The sequence below is a fragment of the Hylobates moloch genome, unplaced genomic scaffold (genome assembly GCF_009828535.3).
Source record: "Hylobates moloch isolate HMO894 unplaced genomic scaffold, HMol_V3 SCAFFOLD_3, whole genome shotgun sequence".
NCBI classification, from domain to species: domain Eukaryota; kingdom Metazoa; phylum Chordata; class Mammalia; order Primates; family Hylobatidae; genus Hylobates; species Hylobates moloch.
The window spans coordinates 92,757,837-92,777,758 of record NW_026652278.1 but is presented as its reverse complement, the minus strand read 5'-3'; the positions used below and the strand labels follow the sequence as shown (position 1 = coordinate 92,777,758).

Sequence of the window (19,922 nt, the reverse complement as noted above, 5' to 3'; positions counted from 1 at the left end):
ACACCATAAATTAGTCTGGGGAGGGCAAGGCAGAACACGTGATAGGGTACAACTGACTTTTTAGACACTGAAGTTGTGAACCCTGTTCTGTGTGTAATGGGATGCCACTCCCTGCAAGTGAATAACATGATCCGACTTTTACTTTAGAAAACCTGGCAGAAAGCTTTAAAAATAAATTACTGAGGCAAAGAGACTAGCTAATCTACAAAAGAAACCCAGAGAGAGATGATGAAGGAGGAGAAGAGAGAGATACAAGAGATGTTAATGTAATTTACTTAGGAAATACAGGAGAGAGGTTTGGATGAAAATGTAATTAAAATTTTAACTTGTAGTTTTCTCTATATAGATTTCTAATAGGCAGTTGGAGAAATGGGTTTGGAGCTCAAGAAAAAGTCTGTGTTGCTGCAGCATATAATTGGTTTTAAAGCCATGAGAGGAAAGCTGACATTTAGGTGGACTGCAAAAAGGGAGGAAGAAAAAAGACACAAAAAGAGAGGCCTGGAAGGCAATGGTAAGAGACACAAAGAAAAACCGAGGAGTGGTATCACTGATCAAGGGGACAGCATTTCAAAAAGTACAAAGTGTTACTTGGTACAGAAGAGTTTAAAAAAAAAAGCCCTGACAAGGGTCCCCTGGGGGTCTGCAGACTGAAGGCGATGGTGGAGCTTTGCTAGAGCAGAATGAGGAGGAGCGGGCTGACCTGGTTGAGGAGGGGCCGGGAGGGAAGTCAGGGGACAGGGCCACTCTACCATTCTCCAGACAAGAAAGGTCGGAAACCAGAAAAGGGAGGAAGAGGACTTGTTTTTTCCTTCATGTTTAGATGTGGGACTGACAGACATAATCACAAAAACCTTAACAGTTTAATAATACTAAACAAATACAAAGGAAAAGAACAGGTTAAAATGTTGCTTTTATAATATATTATGTAATTAGACCAGAGGATGAACACTTTCATTTTTAAAACTCACTAAAGCTAATTAATACTTTCTGAATCTTTAACAAAATTTACTTTGAACATTAGGCAACATTTAATATTATTCCAAGTATATATGTCTTACAATTGTTATATCTGCAAAAAATTTTCTAAAATTTAAACAATTCCACATTTTTGAGTGCCAGTCCACATGTAAAAACGAGCCTTCAACAGAAACTGGTCAGAGTTCGCATAAAGCTGGTGTTGAATGCCTCAAGTAAACACGCAGGTATTCACAGAATTGGGCTTCCATACCTGATCTTAATCGCAAAACCAACTGCTGTGGTTGGATCTGAGTAATATCCTCTGGCTTGAGCTTCTCTGCTGTTCCTTTGCTACGGTTGGTTACATTTTTATTTTTCTTTATATCTTTGGAGCCTCTGGGATTTTCTATGTCATCTGGAGGGCAACCCTTCTTTTTTAAGGCTTCTAAATCATCACATCGTGCAGAAGTAGGCATACCTTCCTGTAAAAATGTCTAAATGACATATAAAATACAGGTATAAATGAAAAGTGTAATGGTCAAACCTTTTTACATAATGATTGCAAATAAGCAATTAAGTTGCAAAACATCAAATCACATCTAATGTACCTCAGTTCTGGCTTTTAAACAAAATGCTCCCTTCATCCAAACTGTGGTAAGTGTTCTTGTTAAAAAACAATCATTTCCAAGAAAGTAATATATTTCCCAGAACTGATGCAAGTGTTCATAGTAAATGCTCTATCTTGTAATTCAGAGTATCTAATCAAAAGCAATTTTCTTAGCGAAATCACTAATTGAGCATGGTTAATGGCTACTAATAATGTATACATACACCCAAATATCAGATCATTTCTCCAAAATTTCCCTTTGAAAAGTCCTTACAAAGCGTCTCATATTATGTGGCACTCTCCCCATCGCAATATGCTGAACAACCCGATGTTTAGGGAAAACAGATGAGCTTAAAAAATCTCAATTAATTATGGCATTTTTTAAAAGGACAACACAAAATTTAGCACAGATTAAATAAGTATTCCCACAGGTTTGAAAAAACTTCAAGTATTAGCTATTATTGTAAATAAGTTTTTAAAAAACTTTTAAAAAGCAAAATAGTAAGTATATGACTAGGGTAAAGGTCCTAATGGCAGGTAAATTTCAAAAAAGGAAAAAAGGTCCTAATGGGAGGTGAATGGATATTTGCAGTAGTAAAATTTCTAGTAATGACAAAGATTTTAAATGTGCTATACGTCAGACAACTTAGAAATAAAAATTTAATCAGATAGCCGAAAAGTACCTTAGCGAATTCAAAAACACTGCTGTTAAAGATCTATATAAAGACTGTGAATAAAGGTGTTTCATGAAATGTGAAAATGGGGGGGAAACAGTGACATTATATATGGTATTTATTTATCAAATATCAATTTAATGGTGCTGTATAAAGTAACAGTAAGTGAAGATATTTAAAGAATACACAATGGTTTTTACATAACATTTTTTAAGAGAAACATCACACTAATGAGAGTATTTATGTAATCAACAACTGGAAGGGAATACCAAGAATCAGGTAATTCAAAGCTGCACTACTTTTATTTATTAAACCTAAACTACTACCTACCAAAGCACAAGATCCTAGTGAATTACACATTTCTAAATACTAATCAATCCAGGAAATTTACGATCATGACACCCAAATACAATTTCACTGAATAAATTCAGAAAGCCTTTAAAGTTTTAAGAATTATGCTCCAAAGCTCAAAGGCTAAGATAATCCTCAACTACAGATAAACTATAGTCCCCATAAAATGCATACGTTAACAATAATAGCAGCTACCACTTATTTAGAAGTTTTTAAGTGAAACTGCTTTAAGTTCATCAATTCTAATTATTGTAACAATAGATAAAGCGGATATTATCATCCTCATGTTCAGATATGAAAACCAAGAGCTTCAGTTACATAAGCCTTGCCTGAGACAAACTCACAACACTCCATATTTCCTCCACTGTTGCCAATGTAATCTCAACACACCACTTTTAGAAAGCACCATTAGAAAATTTTTGAAAAAAAAACAAAACCTCTCATTTTTTCTTTCATGTGGTCAAACCATACAACATATCTGACATTTGACCACTTAGGCGTACAAAAACTGGCCCTTGAAACTTGGGCCCAAATGCCTGCATGAAAACAAAATCAACAACCCCTTGATCTTCTGATATTAGTTATTCATTCTGTGAATAAATTATACAACCTCAAAATGACTTCTCCTTACCTTCTCTTTTGATTTATTCATTCATTCATTCATTCATTCATTGACTCATTGAACGTTTAGTAGGCTTTGTGGAAGGTACCATATTAGCAAAAGTATAGAGATGACAAAAGTGAATAAAATCCAAACCCTAATTAACCTCAATAAGCTTATATTGGGATGCAAATCAATTCCAGTAGTTCAACTCAAGTATAATTAGGAAGGTTAATTTATACCTCCCCATCAAAAAAGGGGAAATCTAAAACAGTCAAACTAAATGACTAGGATTTTTTTGAAGGTTCTCCAGTAAAAATATAATATGTGCCACAAAGATGAGCTACAAATATATGTATTTTAAAATTGTTTAGTAGCCACACTAAAAAAAGAAAAAGAGAAAATTTTAACAGTTATAACATTATTTTTAAATATACAAAAATTATCATTTCACCATTATTATTTATTTAATACTAAGTCTTCGAAATCTTGTATATCTTTGAAACTTAGAGCAATTCTAATTTGTACAAAAGTGCTCAATAGCCACATCTGCCTAGTGGCTACTGTGTTGAACCACATAGCTCCAGACCATTACGTTATTCAATAAATATTGATTTACATAAAAACTAATATGTGCTTCCCAAGGATACAGCACTGAGCCACACTAAATGACCAGAGAACAAATGGAAAGGAGTTGAGCAACCTTACTTACTGAATTTGTGCACCACCCACAATTTGGCCCTGCTTGTATACATTCTCCACATGATTTGGCATTTGCTTTTAAACATCTATTTTCATCTGTCAGAAGAAAGAACAGAACATTTTATGTGAAGTGTCAGAGAGAAAATAATGAAAAATCAGAATCACAATGACAATGCAATATATATGTTAAAGATTAATACTATGACCTAGTTACCATCTAAACTACACCTTCCCCAAAGAGAGCAGGATTTTTTAATTTAATTTTTAATTTTTGTGGGTAAATAGTAGGTGTATACATGTATGGGGTACATGAGATATTTTGATACAGGCATACAATGCATAACAGTCATATAATGGTAAATGGGGTATTCATCCCCTCAGGCCTTTATCCTTTGTGTTACAAAGAATCCAATTATACTCTTTTAGTTATTTTAAAATATACAACTATATTATTATTGACTACAGTCACCCTGTTGTGCTACCAAATACTACGTCATACTTATTCTTTCTATTTTTTTGTACCCATTAACACTCCCGACTTCCTCCCCACCTTCTCACTACCCTTCCCAGCCTCTGGTAACCATCCTTCTACTATCTTCATAAGTTCAATTGTTTTAATTTTTAGCTCCCACAAACCAGTGAGAACAATGCGAAATTTGAGACCATGATTTTGGATCACCTTGACACCGAAAGCCACAGAGAAACTAAGTTATCTTCCTTGTCTTCTGTATCAAAGACAAGACATAATTCAGAATATCATTCTCGACTGTCATAAATGTCATGAGTGTCTCTTACATCTGGGTAAAGTATTATTTCCTGTCATTTAACTCATACTACCATACCCACAAAAATCTTCAGGGCTTTCCCTTTGCTTTCAGTATGTTAAATAAATGAAAAGTCCACATTCATCTAATCCATAATCCCAGAATTTCTGAGGCTCTATGGTTTCTTTGCATCCACCTAAGGAAGAGTATGCCTTCTACATGGTAAGCGCTAATACAGACTGTCTCCAACGTATCTTTTCTGATTATAAACCCAGCATATGCTTCTTATAGAAAATCTGGAAGACACATAAGAGCATAAAGAACAAACTCACTGAATCTGTTAACTAAGAGAGGACTGCTGCTAACATTTTTGCCTATTTCTTTCCAGTCTTTTTCCTATGCAGATAAATAGCAAGGGGAAGCAAGCATACATATATATTAATAGATGTATTATTTACATGAAACTGAGGATACACTTTATATATACAGCTGTACAGTTTTGTATACTGTTTTTTATACCTTACCCTAAGTTTTTATTCTTATCATCACAAATTCTTTTCAAAAATAATTAAAAAGCTTTTAATGATTATGTATTTCAATATGAGTGTACTCTATTTAATGCTGGACAAATTTAGATTGTTTCCAAATGTATGTGTGCACAGTTCACACATGCTTGCTCACATGCACACATAAACACCCCAAGTACACATATACACATACTGTACTACATGCATATACACATGCTGATGACCAGTCTTATATATAAACCTTAGTACACATCTGATTATTTCCTTATAATAAATCCCAAAAGAATAATTAACTACTAAGTTGAAGAGTATATTAACATTTCTAAAATCCTCTATACACACTAATTTCTATCCAAAAGTAATATACAGTTGACCCTCTGTGTCTGTGGTTTCCAAATCAGTGGATTCAAGCAACCACAGATCAAAAATGTTTGGGGGTAAAAAAGTGTACTGAACATGTACATACTTTTCTTCTTGTCATTATTCCCTAAACAATACAGTATAAAAACTATTTACATAGCATTTACATTGTATTAGGTATTATAGGTAATCTAGAGAAGATTTAAAGTATACAGGAGGACATGTGTAGGTTATATGCAAATATCACGCCATTTTATATCGGGGGACTTGAGCATTTGTGGATTTTGGTATCTAAAGGAGGTCCTGGAACCAATTCCCCATGGATACCATAGGGCAACATTACTAATATAAGCTCCCACAAAATGGCAGTGTACAAATACCATTCTAACACATTTCCAACCAAACAAAGTGCTTTAATGTTAAAAAACTGTTGCTCATTTAATAAGTGTAAATTAGAATATCAATTCAGTGGTCAAGCCTATCAATTTCAGGTTTTACATTGTTTCATATTTTTACTAACCATTTCTTTTATAATTTTGTTACGTCTTTTGCAAATTTTTTTGTTATGTTCCTCAGTTTTTATTGGATATCTACACACCTTAATGAAGTTGAACCTTTGGTTTCTCATGTTTACGGTGTTCTGACACAGAATGTTTTTATTATTGATTTTATGTAATTAATTTATCAATACTTTCTTTTACGGTCCCCTGCTTCATTTTTACTACTTGTAGGAAGTCCTTCCAATCCTGATATCAAACTGCTCTATGCAGTGTAGTTTTTCAAGATTCAGAGGACAGAACTGGGTATCCATTATTCCAGATGTGGAGCCACGTCTTTATAGAAGGGTTAAATACATTTTCAGCTTTATTTTCACTGCTCTCCTAGATGATGCCAACATTTTCCAAGACTTTTTTTTTTATCAAAGAGTGAGAATGTCTTCTAGAAAGTCTTTGTAGATAATAATGGACAGTTCATAATCCTCCATTCTACACATTTACTTCATTTGCTTCTAAATATACTACTTGCTTTTGCCTTCTGTTCACTTACACATTCTCATGTTCTCAAAAGATCTTCTTGCAATGCGTTCAATCCCTAGCATTTTAGTACTTCACCAGCCAACCTGCCTCCCATCATCCCAGGTGGCAGGGGTGAGGGGAGTCTGACCATGAAGGATCTTGACCTTTCTCTGAGTGAGAGGGACAACTGCAGGGCTTCGAGAAGGAGCAGCATGATTATGACTTAGGTTCTCATATGAACCTAACCGGTCAAAGAGCAAATACAAGATATGGAAATTTTAGGAAAAGACAACTAAGAAAACTTCTTGTTTTTACCTGTTTGAGCAAACACACAGCAAACTGAACTGATCAGTCCAACCCAGAAAATCAGCTGTAAATTCATCTGAAATGTAAAATGTGCCTTATATTAGTTATAAAGAAATAAAATGAAAAATGCATTAAATAGAAAGTATTACCCCACTGTACCTTCTATTGCTTTTATAAACATGATGTCTCTCAAACCATTTCACTCCAGCCCCTCTCCACAGACCCTCGCCCATCTTCCCTCCCTACCTGGTTCCCTCACCTTGCACCTACACTGCGAAAATAACTTCCATACCAGAGCCCCAGAATCCATTCGTGCCTTTCTCTAAAGCAAACTGAATATATTTTAACATTTAATTAATAGCGCTCAAAAAAAAATCAGTGTTAGGTATTCCTCAACACCATAAAAGCTACCAACGGTCTCAGCCCACAGAATCTCTATCTCCATTATCTCCTGCAGCTCCCAGGGGCCGAGACCAGCATATCCAGATGCCTCAGTTATCTCAATGCTGAACATTTGTTTTCAAAAACCTCATCAAGTCATCCCCCTGCTAACAATGGGCTTCATCAGTTTTTATTTCTCCTCAGGCTAAGGCCAACATCCTGCATAAGGCCCCACATAGATTTTTGAGCTTGTTTTCCCACTATCTCTCTTTTTTAAGAAAATCAACTTCTGCCAGGAGCGGTGGCTCACACCTGGAATCCCAGCACTTTGGGAGGCTGAAGCAGGCAGATCACCTGAGGTCAGGAGTTTGAGACCAACCCAGCCAACATGGAGAAACCCCAGCTCTACTAAAAATTAGCCAGGCATCGTGGTGGGTGCCTGTAGTCCCAGCTACTCCGGAGGCTGAGGCAGGAGAATTGCTTGAACCTGGAAGGCGAAGGTTTCAGTGAGCCAAGATTGTGCCACTGCACTCCAGCCTGGGTGACAGAGCAGGACTCTATCTCAATTAAAAAAAAAAAAAAAAAAAAAAAAAAAGAAAGAAAGAAAAGAAAATCAACTTCTATGCATGCAATAAGTAAAATCCTCAGTTTTAATTTCCTAGTGTCCAGACCCCCCACCTCTCCCCCATCAAAAAAAAGAGGGCATAAGACAAACTGAAAAAGTCTTGTCTTCCAGAACCTCTAACCAAAAAATTAGGTAACATTCTATATATTAAATACAACTACCCCAATTTCCTACCATTAGGTACATATATAACTATTTTCTCTGAATCAAAGCTTTCACAATGATATGAATCTATATCTTTCATTGGTCAAAGATGGCTACGGCCACTGGTTGCAAACTTGATCCCTTAACTACTTACTGCTCTTGGACTAGCAGCCAATCTAATAATTATATATAAGTATCTGTCCCTCCACAAGAAGAAATACTCAAAAAAGCAAATTTATACAAAAAACGTTTAGGTTTAATCGTTATTGGAAAATGTAAATTAAAGCAGCATAAGATGAACTAGCAAAAATAGAAAGTTTTTTAACCCAACAAACCTATAGCAGATGGCTGAGAGAAACCAACTGGTAGCTCTGTGAACTGATACAACTTTTGGGGAAATAATTTGACAATTTATACCAAAAACCATAAAAAAATTTATACCCTCTAATAATCCAGCTACTGGGAATTTACCCTAAGGAAATAATTAAATATATAAAAGGTGATACACATATACACACACATTCGGTATAATACTCTAGTATATTCACAAGAGCAAAAATGTAAATATCCTATATCCAATAACAGGGAAATCTAACTGCATCAAGTTTATGGACTATTAGTCATTACAATAATAAAATGCAGCAACATTTAGAGTTATAGAGGGCCGAGTGTGGTGGCTCACGCCTGTAATACAGCATTTTGGGAGGCCAAGGCGTGTGGATCACGAGGTCAGGAGATCGAGAACATCCTGGACAACATAGTGAAACCCCGTCTCTACTAAAAATGCAAAAATTAGCTGGGTGTGGTGGCACACTCCTGTAATCCCAGCTTCTCAGGAGGCTGAGGCAGGAGAATTGCTTGAACCCGGGAGGCGGAGGTTGCAATGAGCCAAGATTGCGCCACTGCACTGTAGCCTGGCGAAAGAGCGAGACTCCGTCTCAAAAAAAAAAAGTTACAAAATAATTTTGGATGTAAAGTACACAATAAGATGAGAAGAACGTGACTTTCTCAAGGCAGAAGAAAAGAAGACGAGAGGAATATAAAAATAATACTAATAGTTTCATATAATCTGAAGATAACAAAGAGTTATATGCACAATATAAAGACAATGAGGGCCGTTTGTTTTTTAAACCGTTAGGGTCTTCTTTCTACTTTCTTAATGAAAACAACTGTAGCACAATTTAACTGTGCAATTCTTTTTCTTGATAAATTTCCTTTAATATGAAAAAAGTTCACTGAATTCCAAGTTAACACTGAATATTTCTTTTACAGACCTCCATCTTCAAGGGCTTACATTCCAGGATGCTATTCCCCTGGCTCAGAGAGAATGCTTTAAGTTGTGCTCTGAGCACTCGAGAGAAAAGAGTTAAGAGTAACGTGAAAAGTCATCCACTTCTGCAATCGTGCTCAGCCCAGCAGATTGTTATGCCTGAGCTTGCAGTTTTGCTTACGTATCACCTATGACTGTATCCAAGAGACCAGCAAAATCTGAGTGTCACGGAAGTGTGAAATGCCTACCAAATTCACTTTTCAAGGCCTGTCTAAAAGGTTTAATGTGTAATAAATCCATTAGACTATAATTCTGAGCAAGTCAAATAATGTTATCACGATTCCAAAGCTATGAAAACAGACACCTGAAACATTAAAAGTTCTCGAGGAAATGCATTACTGTGATGAATGAAGCATGCAGGCAGTTTCCACACAAAAGGAACGGAACAAATATTTGTTCCATATATGGACAGATACATGTTTCTTCAGGATACAACTCAGGCTGTTTAATGATCACTAGAGACTGCTTTGAGAAATCTGTCAACATATCATACAATTCAGACAATCACCACTAAGATGTAGTTATTAGGTAACAGAAAATGATTCCTAATACTCGAAGCCACACTACTTTAAATGTCACTGTCCTTTCCTTCTATAAACCTTGACAAGGCAAAAATCAACCTTCTGAAACCCTCATGCCTCTGGAAGAGCTCCAAACCCAGAAGTAGGTGAAACAAGGCTTCAGTGTTGAAGAACAGCTGAGACAACAAGGCCAGCAGCTGGAAACAGTTTAAGGACAGATGTCAACGATCCTGCGACTGGCGGGACACTGGCAAGAAACAGAGGCACTGCCATTGGCTAGTGATGTCTGTAAAAGGCCAGGCTTTCTCTCAGGGAAAGGGAAAGGCTAGAGGATGACTCCAATTAAGAACACAGAAGAGCTACAGGACCAGGAGGCAGAGAGCAGACCACAGTTAGAAGTGGCCTGAGGGAAGCAAGCCACAGAGACCTGGACAGGAAAGGAGAGGCAGAGGGCCAGGGAGCATCGCTTTCAACGCTGCTGGCCTTCCCTTCTACTGGTACTGGGTGCTCCCTGCACATGTGCATGGAAGGGGAAGGAACAGGCGCCCAAGTCCTACGCCACAAAGCTCCCAGGACAGCACTTCTCTAAGTGGGCCTAGAGAACAACTGCATTGGGTTTACCTGGATGCCCACCCTAGGCCTAAAATCCACAATCTCTGAGCATGGGGCCTGGACTCCAGGTGATTCTTATGCTGAGAAAAGGACCTGAAGGGGTTTCCTCCCAATGGCATTCCATATAAAACAGAGTATGAGGGGATAACAGGGAAAGATGCCTTTCAGATGCTGTCCTAATTCTAACGCTTGTCTCCTCTTCATGGTTAAAGACCTAGAAACAGTTGTCTACACTGGTCTCCATTTCCTACCTACCTTCCCTCTCCTCAACCCAGTACCTTCGTGTGTCACTTAACAAAGAAAGAGCTCTGAGAAATGCGAAGGCAACTTTATCTTTGTGCAACCATCACAGTGCACTTACACAAACCAAGATAGTGTGGCCTCCTACATATCCAGGCTCTATGGTACAGCCTATTGCTCCTAGGCTACACACCTGTCCAGCACAAGACTGTCCTGAATACTGCAGGCAACTGGAATGCTGCAGTAAGCATGTGTGTATCTACGCACAGCTAGACATAGAAAAACTACACAGTAAAAGTATGATACAAAAGATTTTAAAATTGATACACCACTATTACCATGAATATAGCTTAAAGGATTGGAAGTTGCTCTGGGTGGTTGGGTGGGTAAGTGAGTGAGTGAGTGAGTGAGTGAGAGAGAGGGGCAAGTGAGTACACTGCACAGAACACTCACTGAACAGGACATTACTGACATTACCATACACGGTACTGTGGACACAAATACACACACTACATTAGCCTAAGCCTGTACAGCTGCCCTGGGTCAGGATCATCAATGTCACTGTCTTGCGCCTGCATATCCTGTCTCCAATGACACATGGAGCTGTCATCTTCTAAAAGATCTCCTTCTTCGGGACCACTTCCTGAAGGACCTGGACCTGCCTGAGGCTGTTTTAACTTTTTCTATAAGGAGAGATACTCTCTCAAATAACAACAGGCTGGGGGCGGTGGCTCACGCCTGTAATCCCAGCGCTTTGGAAGGTCAAGATGGGCAGATCACAAGGTCAAGTAATCGTGACCATCCTGGCCAATGTGGTGAAACCCCATCTCTACAAAAAATACAAAAATTAGCTGGGCGTGGTGGCGTGCACCTGTAATCCCAGCTACTCAGGAGGCTGAGGCAGGAGAATCACTTGAACCCAGGAGATGGAGGTTACAGTGAGCCAAGATTGCGCCACTGCACTCCAGCCTGGCGACACAGCTAGAACTCCATCTCAAAAAAAAAAAAAAAAAACAACAATATAGTGCAGTAAATATATAAAGCAGTAACATAGTTGTTTATTATCAAGCATTATGCACTGTAATTTAGATGCTATGCTTTTATAAGACTGGCAGCATAGTTGATTTGTTTACACCAGCATTACCACAAACATGTGAGTAATGTGTTGCACTATGACACTACATTACTAGGCAACAGGTGTTTTTCAGCTCCATTATAATCTTATGGGACCACTGTCGTCATTATGTGGCATGTAACTGTATAACTGATGTCCATGCCCAACCATATATGAGAAATTACTCTTGCAAAAGAACTCTTTCCAGGCCTTACCTTACTCTCTGCATTCATTCGTTCACCATTCAGTCATTCATAAATTTTCTGACTCACTACAATATGCACTTGAAGAAGTACATCAGTTTACTACCAAAGAATTTACACAAAGCAACATGTAAGACTATTCACTATTCTTTAACACACTCTACTCCCTTGAACTCTACTGGTTTCCCCCTGCCTTTCTGGAGGTTCCTCTTCAGGCAACTCTGTCAGGTTTTGAGCCATATCAGGAAATACAAGGGTCATTGCTTCAGGGAACTTTCAGTTCAAGGACAAAAATACAAATTATTATGATATGATGGTTTCAGTAATAAACAAGGACACAGTGCACTGAGGACACTGAAATCTGCCTGGACAAGTTCAGAGGCGTCAGGGACATGGCAGTGTTTCAGTTAGACCTGAAGGCACATAGGAGATGGGTGTGGAGAAAAGTGGAGAGAAGATATTCCAGGCAAAAGGCCTGCATATACAAAGCCATGAAGTCCCGAGGCAAATTATAATAACTCCTTCCTAATCTTATTTCTAAGCATATGCATTTGGGCAGCTCCCTGCAACCCAAAATTGGAACTGTCTCACTTTTTCTCTCTTTATAGAAAAAAAGACTAGAAAAATGTATGTTTTTGTAGCTATATCTTGGTGGTGGAATGAGTGATTATTTTATCCTTATAATTTTCTATTGTAAGTATAAATTATATTATCTTAAAATCTTAAAATATCAAAAACGCCAAAAGGAATCTTGAAGTATTTCTGAGACTTAAATTATGAGTTGGAAATAACAGGAACGAAGACCATGCAGGCAGGAGGAGCTACGTTACAGACAGCCAAATACCATCCATGCTAAAAGGGTTTGGATTCCATTCTATAAATAGGAGGGGAACTGAAAAAATTTGGGCAGGCTAGTAATTACTTCTATATATACATGGCAGAAACTCAGTGGAGAAAAGGATAGGGGGCAAGACAGGAGATGGGAGACAAATACAGAATTTACTGCAAAGGTTCAAGTGAGAGGTGACAAATGTCTAAATTCAGATAACAGCAACAAACAAGAAGACAGACAATGATTAGAAGGTAGCTATGAGAGATCTGCTGCTTACTTGGAGAAGGAAGGATGGGAGAAAGAAAGGAATTTAGAATAATCATCACTTTAAAATAAAGAAGATGTATGCGGGAGAATGGGGTTAGGGAAAAAAATGAGGTTTGTTTTATTGTGAAATCTAGGGAAGATGCCTACTGGGAAGCTAGGACATGAGTATGGATCTCAGGAGATAAGTCAAGAGTTAGAGACACAGACATGAGAGTTGTCTTAATCTAGGTGCTAACTGAACTTATGAAAACGGATGCGATTGGGATGAAAAGAATACTTAGGAAGAAAGGAGAACTAGGGGCAAACTTGAAGAGGTGAAGACACAGGAAAGAGAAAAGGTAAGTGATTAAGCCAGGCCTCCTTGGAGCAAAGAGAGATGGCATCTGGAGCCCAAGGGGGTGGATCACCCTAAACAGAGACATGGTGCCTTTCTTCTAAGGCAGAGCAGGAGGTGAGAAAGCAAAGAGAGTTCATTCATGCATGACTGTTTTTTTCTGAAATAGGAAGAACAACTCCTAGGAAAAGAGGTAGGGCTTAGGGATTGCAGAAAATTAGGAAGATGCAATAGCATTACAGTGAGAGCCTGCAATGGTGAGAGCCCACCAGGTATTGGACACCCTAATTTATACAGGTATATTTGTAACACTCATTTCACTTCTAACTATTTGCTAACATGTCTTCCCTGATGGCTCCAAGAAAATAGGGCCTGGGTGTATCTTATTTATAGCTATTGCACCTAGAAATACTTGGCACAAAGTCCATGCTCAAAACTCTTTGCTGTTAGGCTCATGCCTGCAATCTCAGCACTTTGAGGGGCTGAGGTAAGAGGACTGCCTGAGGTAAGGAGTTCAAGACTAGCCTGGACCCTGTCTCTCTTTCTTTTTTTGGCAGGGGAGAGGGGAGACAGCATCTTGCTCTGTTGCCTAGGCTGGAATGCAGTGGTGTGATCACATCTCACTGCAGCCTCAACCTCCTGGGCTCAGACAATCCTCCCACCTCAGCCTCCCAAGTAACTGGGACTACAGGTATGAGCCATCATGCCCAGCTAGTGATCCTGGCTCTACAAGAAAATAAATTAGCCTGGGCAACATAGCAAAACTTGGTGGAGGTGGGGGCCAGGGGAGGGGGCCATGAGTCCAGGAGTTGGAAGCTGCAGTAAGCTATGATCACACCACTGCATTCCAGGCTGGGCAATGGAGTGAGACCCTGTCTCAAAAAGTTAAAAAATTAAAAATGTCTTCGCTGAACCATATTGAGTTGTATGACATTGTTCTCTGATATTACTCAGAAGAACGTCTCAGAATTACTTAATGTGCAGAACTTCTCTAAACAGAAAAGTATTACTACAGATATCCAAGTGACAACTTAAATTTTCAATTACTTTAAGTATATAAGCCAACTTAAAGATAGATATAAAATGTCTCATGCTCATGGCTCTTATACATTATGAAACCAAAATTAACTTCCAAGTACAAACACAGACGCTGAAGTTATATTACTGGGTTATAAGACGGTCAACCAGATAAACTAAATGTTTATTATTAACATGAAACCACAATTTTTTTTTAATTTTGTAGAAATGCCCAAATCTCTGAGAATACCTCCCATGGTCCCTCAGACTCCAATTTGGAGTCACTAAATCTATTCCCTGGTGTGCAGGGCAGGTGCAAGAGGAAAGGTGGGGGTGGGGGGCAAAGAAGGTGCAGTGCTACCAAAAAGTTAACAAATAAGAGGAAAAAGTCAGAAGACCAGACATCACAACAGGGAGGTGAAAGGAGAGGGGACTATGGAAACAAGGAAGTGAAAAGAGCTGGAACCCACGACAGTTAAGAATTTACAATTTCAGAGACAGGCAGTCTTGGGGGAAAAGGCCTATATTAAAAATACAGTACCAGGCCATTGTTTTAGCTAGGGTTCTGTCCAAAGCAGAGCCTGAGAACAGAACTGGTGTGCAGGCAGTTTATTGGAAGGTGACCCCAGGAAAAGAGAGAGACACTTTGAAGACAGTGAACCGAGAAAAAGCCAATACAAAGATACTATCTTTACCATACTGAGTACCTGGGGGCTTGATCTTGTGGAAAACTTTTGAGAAGTACTTAGAAAGTCTGTCCAGTGAAAGTCAACAGAAAAATGTATCAACTCCAGTTGCATAGGTAAAAGGTTGCCTCAAGGGGCATTAACTCCCCTAACGCTTCTAAGAACTACAGTGCAGGTGCCCAGGGACAGACAAGAGGGAACAGACAAGAAAGCTGCTTAGAGGAGCCGCAGGGGAAAAAGCAAAAGAGAGGCACCTGAGGCAGCATGCAGTCAGCCAGGAGTGAGCCATCGACTGTTCCCAGCAGCACCAGCTGGAATCAGAGGCCAAGAGGATGCGAGAAAGACACACGAGGTTTCCAGTACAGTGATCAATGGCCACTGAGGTTGAGAGAAAAGAAAACTGCTAGACCAGAGTTCAGGGAAGGCCTGGGAGCCACAGTCCCTGCCCACTAGCAGCGCTGCCAGCCAGCTGGGCCTGGGCGGCAGAGCAGGTAAGTTCAAAGGCTGGGCCAAAGTCGTTGTTCGGGTACGGCGTGGGCCTTGGTCTGTAAAGGGGCGTCCGCGCGGCAGCAGCCACGATCATGGGGGCCCCGGGCTAGGCGACAGCACTAGTTGTCGCGCGTCACCAAACACTGTGAAGCACCTCTCTAGAGGAGACCTGCTCCGGGATCAACATGCTGCGGGGCACAGAAATTGATGTGTTAGCTAACGCTTCCATTGACCAAAGGAAACTCATCCGAGATGATGTCATGACTCAGCTGGCCGTATATGAGCTGAAAAATCTCACCTAGTATAGCTAGCTGTTGGGTGGTTTTCCATGGACACTTCCACAGGCAGAAGCCCTAGATAGAGCTTCTTAGACAGACACAGTGATTAGCCCGAATGTGCCCTTTGAGGTCATTAAACAATGCCTTACTGCTCGCTAGATTGATCCTGCCAGTGGCTGAGTCTACAACACTGAATTCAACCCTCCCAAAACTGTGGGCACTGATGATCTGACTGGGGATCTTCTCATTCAGCGTGAGGATGATAAACCGGAGACGGTTATCGAAAGACTAAAGGCTTATGAAGCCCAAACAAAGCCAGTCCTGGAATATTACCAAGCTTTTCTACAAACTAAAATTCCACAAAGAAGCCAGAAAGCTGCCATTACTCCATGAGGAGAAATGTGTGTAACTAGTAAGATGAGCAAACCTCCTATTGCTTGCATTTAAAAACTGCTTTTCCTAAGACTTCCAGTATGTATGAATTCTTTGAAAGTTATATTACTTTTATTTCTACTGATTTTATTCTGGATACTGAGGATGTGCCAAATGAGTCAGATACTAAGATTAATCTTTTGAAATCATCTAGTGTGTTTTATCCAGTCACCGGCAAAACCATCAGAGATGTCTTAACTTTTAAAACACGTTAGAGCAAAATTAAAAGAACAGTTGGTAGTGATCTAACTTTTTGTTCATTAAGATTAAGTGGTTGATAGGCTGGGTGCGGTCGCTCATGCCTGTAATCCCAGCACTTTGGGGGGCCGAGACGGTAGATCATGAGGTCAGAAGATCGAGACCATCCTGGCTAACATGGTGAAACCCCGTCTCTACTAAAAATACAAAAAAATTAGCCGGGCGTGGTGGCGGGTGCCTGTAGTCCCAGCTACTCGGGAGGCTGAGGCAGGAGAATGGCGTGAACCCGGGAGGTGGAGCTTGCAGTGAGCCGAGATCATGCCACTGCACTCCAGCCTGGGTGACAGAGCAAGACTCCATCTAAAAAAAAAAAAAAAAAAAAACATTGAGGGGAGGGAATAACATACCTAATACAAATAGAAATAAGGAGGAACCTTTGAGGTTTGCTATGCTTTGAACGTGTCCCCAAGGTTCACGTGTTGGAAACTTAATCCCCAAAGCAACAGTGATGAGAGGTGGAACTTTTAAGAGGTGATAAGGTCATGAGGGCTCTGCCCACATGAATGGATTAATGCTATTACCACAGGAGTGGGGAATGGATTCCAGATAAAAGACGAGTTTGGCCTCCTTCTCTTCTCTCGCTCTCTTGCCCTTCCGCCTTCTACCATGGGATGATGCAGCAGAAAGACACTAGATGCCAACACCTTGGTAATGGACTTCCCAGCCCCCAGAACCTTGACATAAATTACCCAGTCTGTGGCATTCTGTTATAGCAGCACAAAGACTAAGACAAGGTTCTTGTATCACGAGGAAGGAAACCCCCCTGAAAGGACTAGAATACGAATTCTGTGTTTTATTAATCAAACACAACTAGCAATATGATTTCGTTCAGAGACTGCTGCTCACTGTGGATTACTGAAAAAAAAAAAAAAAAAAAAAGAAGACTTCTCAATTGAGAGGGCCAGACTAGGCACAGGCAAGAAGAGTATAATACACTAAGTTTTGATGATTTAAAGTAATTTGTAACAAAAAGTTATTTCATTTAGAACTGTAATAATGATAAAATAATAGCATCTATCTCCTCCAGGTAACTCTATGAGGTGGAGAATAATAGTGTCTTTGTTTCACAGATGAGGAAACAAAACCACAGAGAGACTAAACAACTTGCAATGGTGGAATCAAAAGTTGCACAGGTGGAACTGAAACCTGACCATCTGTATCCAGAAGCTATGACCTGACTTCATTAAACTGTAATTTTTTGAAAGCCTACTTAATCACTATTTTAAAATAAAGAACATCCTTCTAGTGTTAGAACTGACTCAGAGCACAGAAATGGAAAGGGCTTATAATGTTCTATGAGTTTATTTCTTGGGCATTTGAACTTAATAGAGGCCAAGAAAAGTTATTTTAATTGCCATATTTCATAAGTACAGACAAAGGTTTTGTGTCTTGTTCCTATAAAAGCATTTCACCTTAAGGTCATTTTTTACCATATGCAATTTTATCTAAGGGGTCATAATTCATTCCCTAAACAATAAACAATCTTAAACACCACCCACAAATAATCTCATTTTAGTGCTTAACCCAAATATGTGCAATTGTTTCCACTGTCAAAAATAGTGCATAATTGGCCGGGCGCAGTGGCTCACACTTGTAATCCCAGCACTTTGGGAGGCCGAGGCGGGCGAATCACGAGGTCAGGAGATCGAGACCACGGTGAAACCCCGTCTCTACTAAAAATACAAAAAATTAGCCGGGCGTGGTGGCGGGCGCCTGTAGTCCCAGCTACTCGGAGAGGCTGAGGCAGGAGAATGGCGTGAACCCGGGAGGCAGAGCTTACAGTGAGCCGAGATCACGCCACTGCACTCCAGCCTGGGCGACAGAGCGAGACTCCGTCGCACAAAAAAAAAAAAAAAAAAAAAAATAGTGCATAATTGTTTTAATATTCACTGTAAACTAATCTTTATCCATAAAAATACAGTTTTATATCATGTTCAAACTTTGAAATAAACACTCATTTTTATTAATTTTTTAAAACAATTTTACAAATAATTCATTTGGCATTTCCTTTTAAATGTACAGATACAATCTTTAGAAACTTTATATGGACTATCTTTGTAGAAATTAAACAACTACACTTTAGAAAAAAATTACCTTAAAAATGTAACATATGTAACATGTTATGTTCATTTCAGGGTTGAAAAATAAGCCACCTAAAAGCCAACTCAAATAAAAAGAATACACAAAAGATTTCACAAAATCTCAAATCTTTTCACCTTAATAGTAGAAAAGATTCTGACACCTATAGAGGTATATCATAAATGTCTCCTAAAAATTATAATAAAGTTGGATTCATCCCAAGTCTGTTCTACCATCATTATTTTCTGTATCTGCTTTTAAAAGGGGAAAAAATAGGCCAATAACAGATTTTAGTATTTAAAAATCAATATATTCCAGAAAAAGAACACAGAGCCAAATTGAAAGACATGAGGTTCCTCCCACTTATCCCACATAAAGAGTAATAAAAACGGGAAAAACATGAATGGAAGAAACTGAGAAATCTTTCTGAATTCTGTACCATCTGAGAGGGTGACACGTGGAGATGAGTTCCTCCCATGGAAAGGGAAGCTTTCCCCTTACAGGAAGAACAATTAAAACTCGACACTTCTTTTCCTTCCATCTGGCAGGAAGAGGTGTGTTAGTGACTACAGAGGTGTTTATGGCCCAAATATTAATAAGCTAGCATTAATGATTGATTAACAAAACTTAGCAGAAAGAATAGAGAAGAAAAAAAAGGAGACATGAAAGAGAAGAGGCTAAGGGATCCCAAAGATGTAACACCACATTTGAAGTCCTCTTCTCCTCTCCTTGACAAACACAAAAGTAGTCTGAATTAGAAAACCATCTAAAATTCACTACTCCCACCCAGAAGAAAAATGGCTTTTTAAAGAGCACCAACCCCTTCTCACACAATGATAATGCTAGCCTGGGCTAAGAAGCTCTAACAACAAAGGTTTGGCTGCTCCAAAGCTATAGATTAACAATTTGAAATCTGAGAACGGCTCACAACAGGGCTAGATACTTTAAGAAAATTATACAACAACAGATTGAAGATAAAATTCATCACTAGTGACTCTACCCACCTTCTCCAGGAAAATGAAATATGGAAGTTCTTTATCACCACCCAATCTACAAGTGCAAGGGAAAGATAAATAATGGATATAGTACGCATTGGCAAACAAAATGCCTAAAAGATAATACGTTGGGGGTAGGGGGAGGTAAAGCCTGGAAACTTAACACCTAGGAAAGACTTCCACAGAACAAAAAGTGAAAGGAAGTCAGTGAAGAATCTTC

The 19,922-nt window shown here is 39.0% G+C and overlaps 1 protein-coding gene and 1 pseudogene across 4 annotated transcripts in view; one reads left to right on the top strand and one right to left on the bottom strand.

Moving 5' to 3' along the window:
* Positions 1–19,922, bottom strand: part of ITGB1 (integrin subunit beta 1) — a 60,495-nt gene that overhangs the window by 28,572 nt on the left and 12,001 nt on the right. For 3 of the 4 annotated variants that reach the window (XM_058436559.1, XM_032143838.2, XM_058436558.1), the window contains exons 2-4: positions 6,875–6,941; positions 3,903–3,988; positions 1,229–1,451 (exon numbers count right to left, since the gene is read on the bottom strand). In XM_058436559.1, coding sequence (XP_058292542.1) covers positions 1,229–1,451; positions 3,903–3,988; positions 6,875–6,941 — 376 coding nt within the window. Of the gene's footprint in view, positions 1–1,228; positions 1,452–3,902; positions 3,989–6,874; positions 6,942–7,558; positions 7,577–19,922 lie in introns of those variants that run through there. The other variant, XM_058436560.1, reaches the window with a different exon arrangement.
* LOC116480945 (GTP:AMP phosphotransferase AK3, mitochondrial-like) lies at positions 10,085–16,331 on the top strand (annotated as a pseudogene).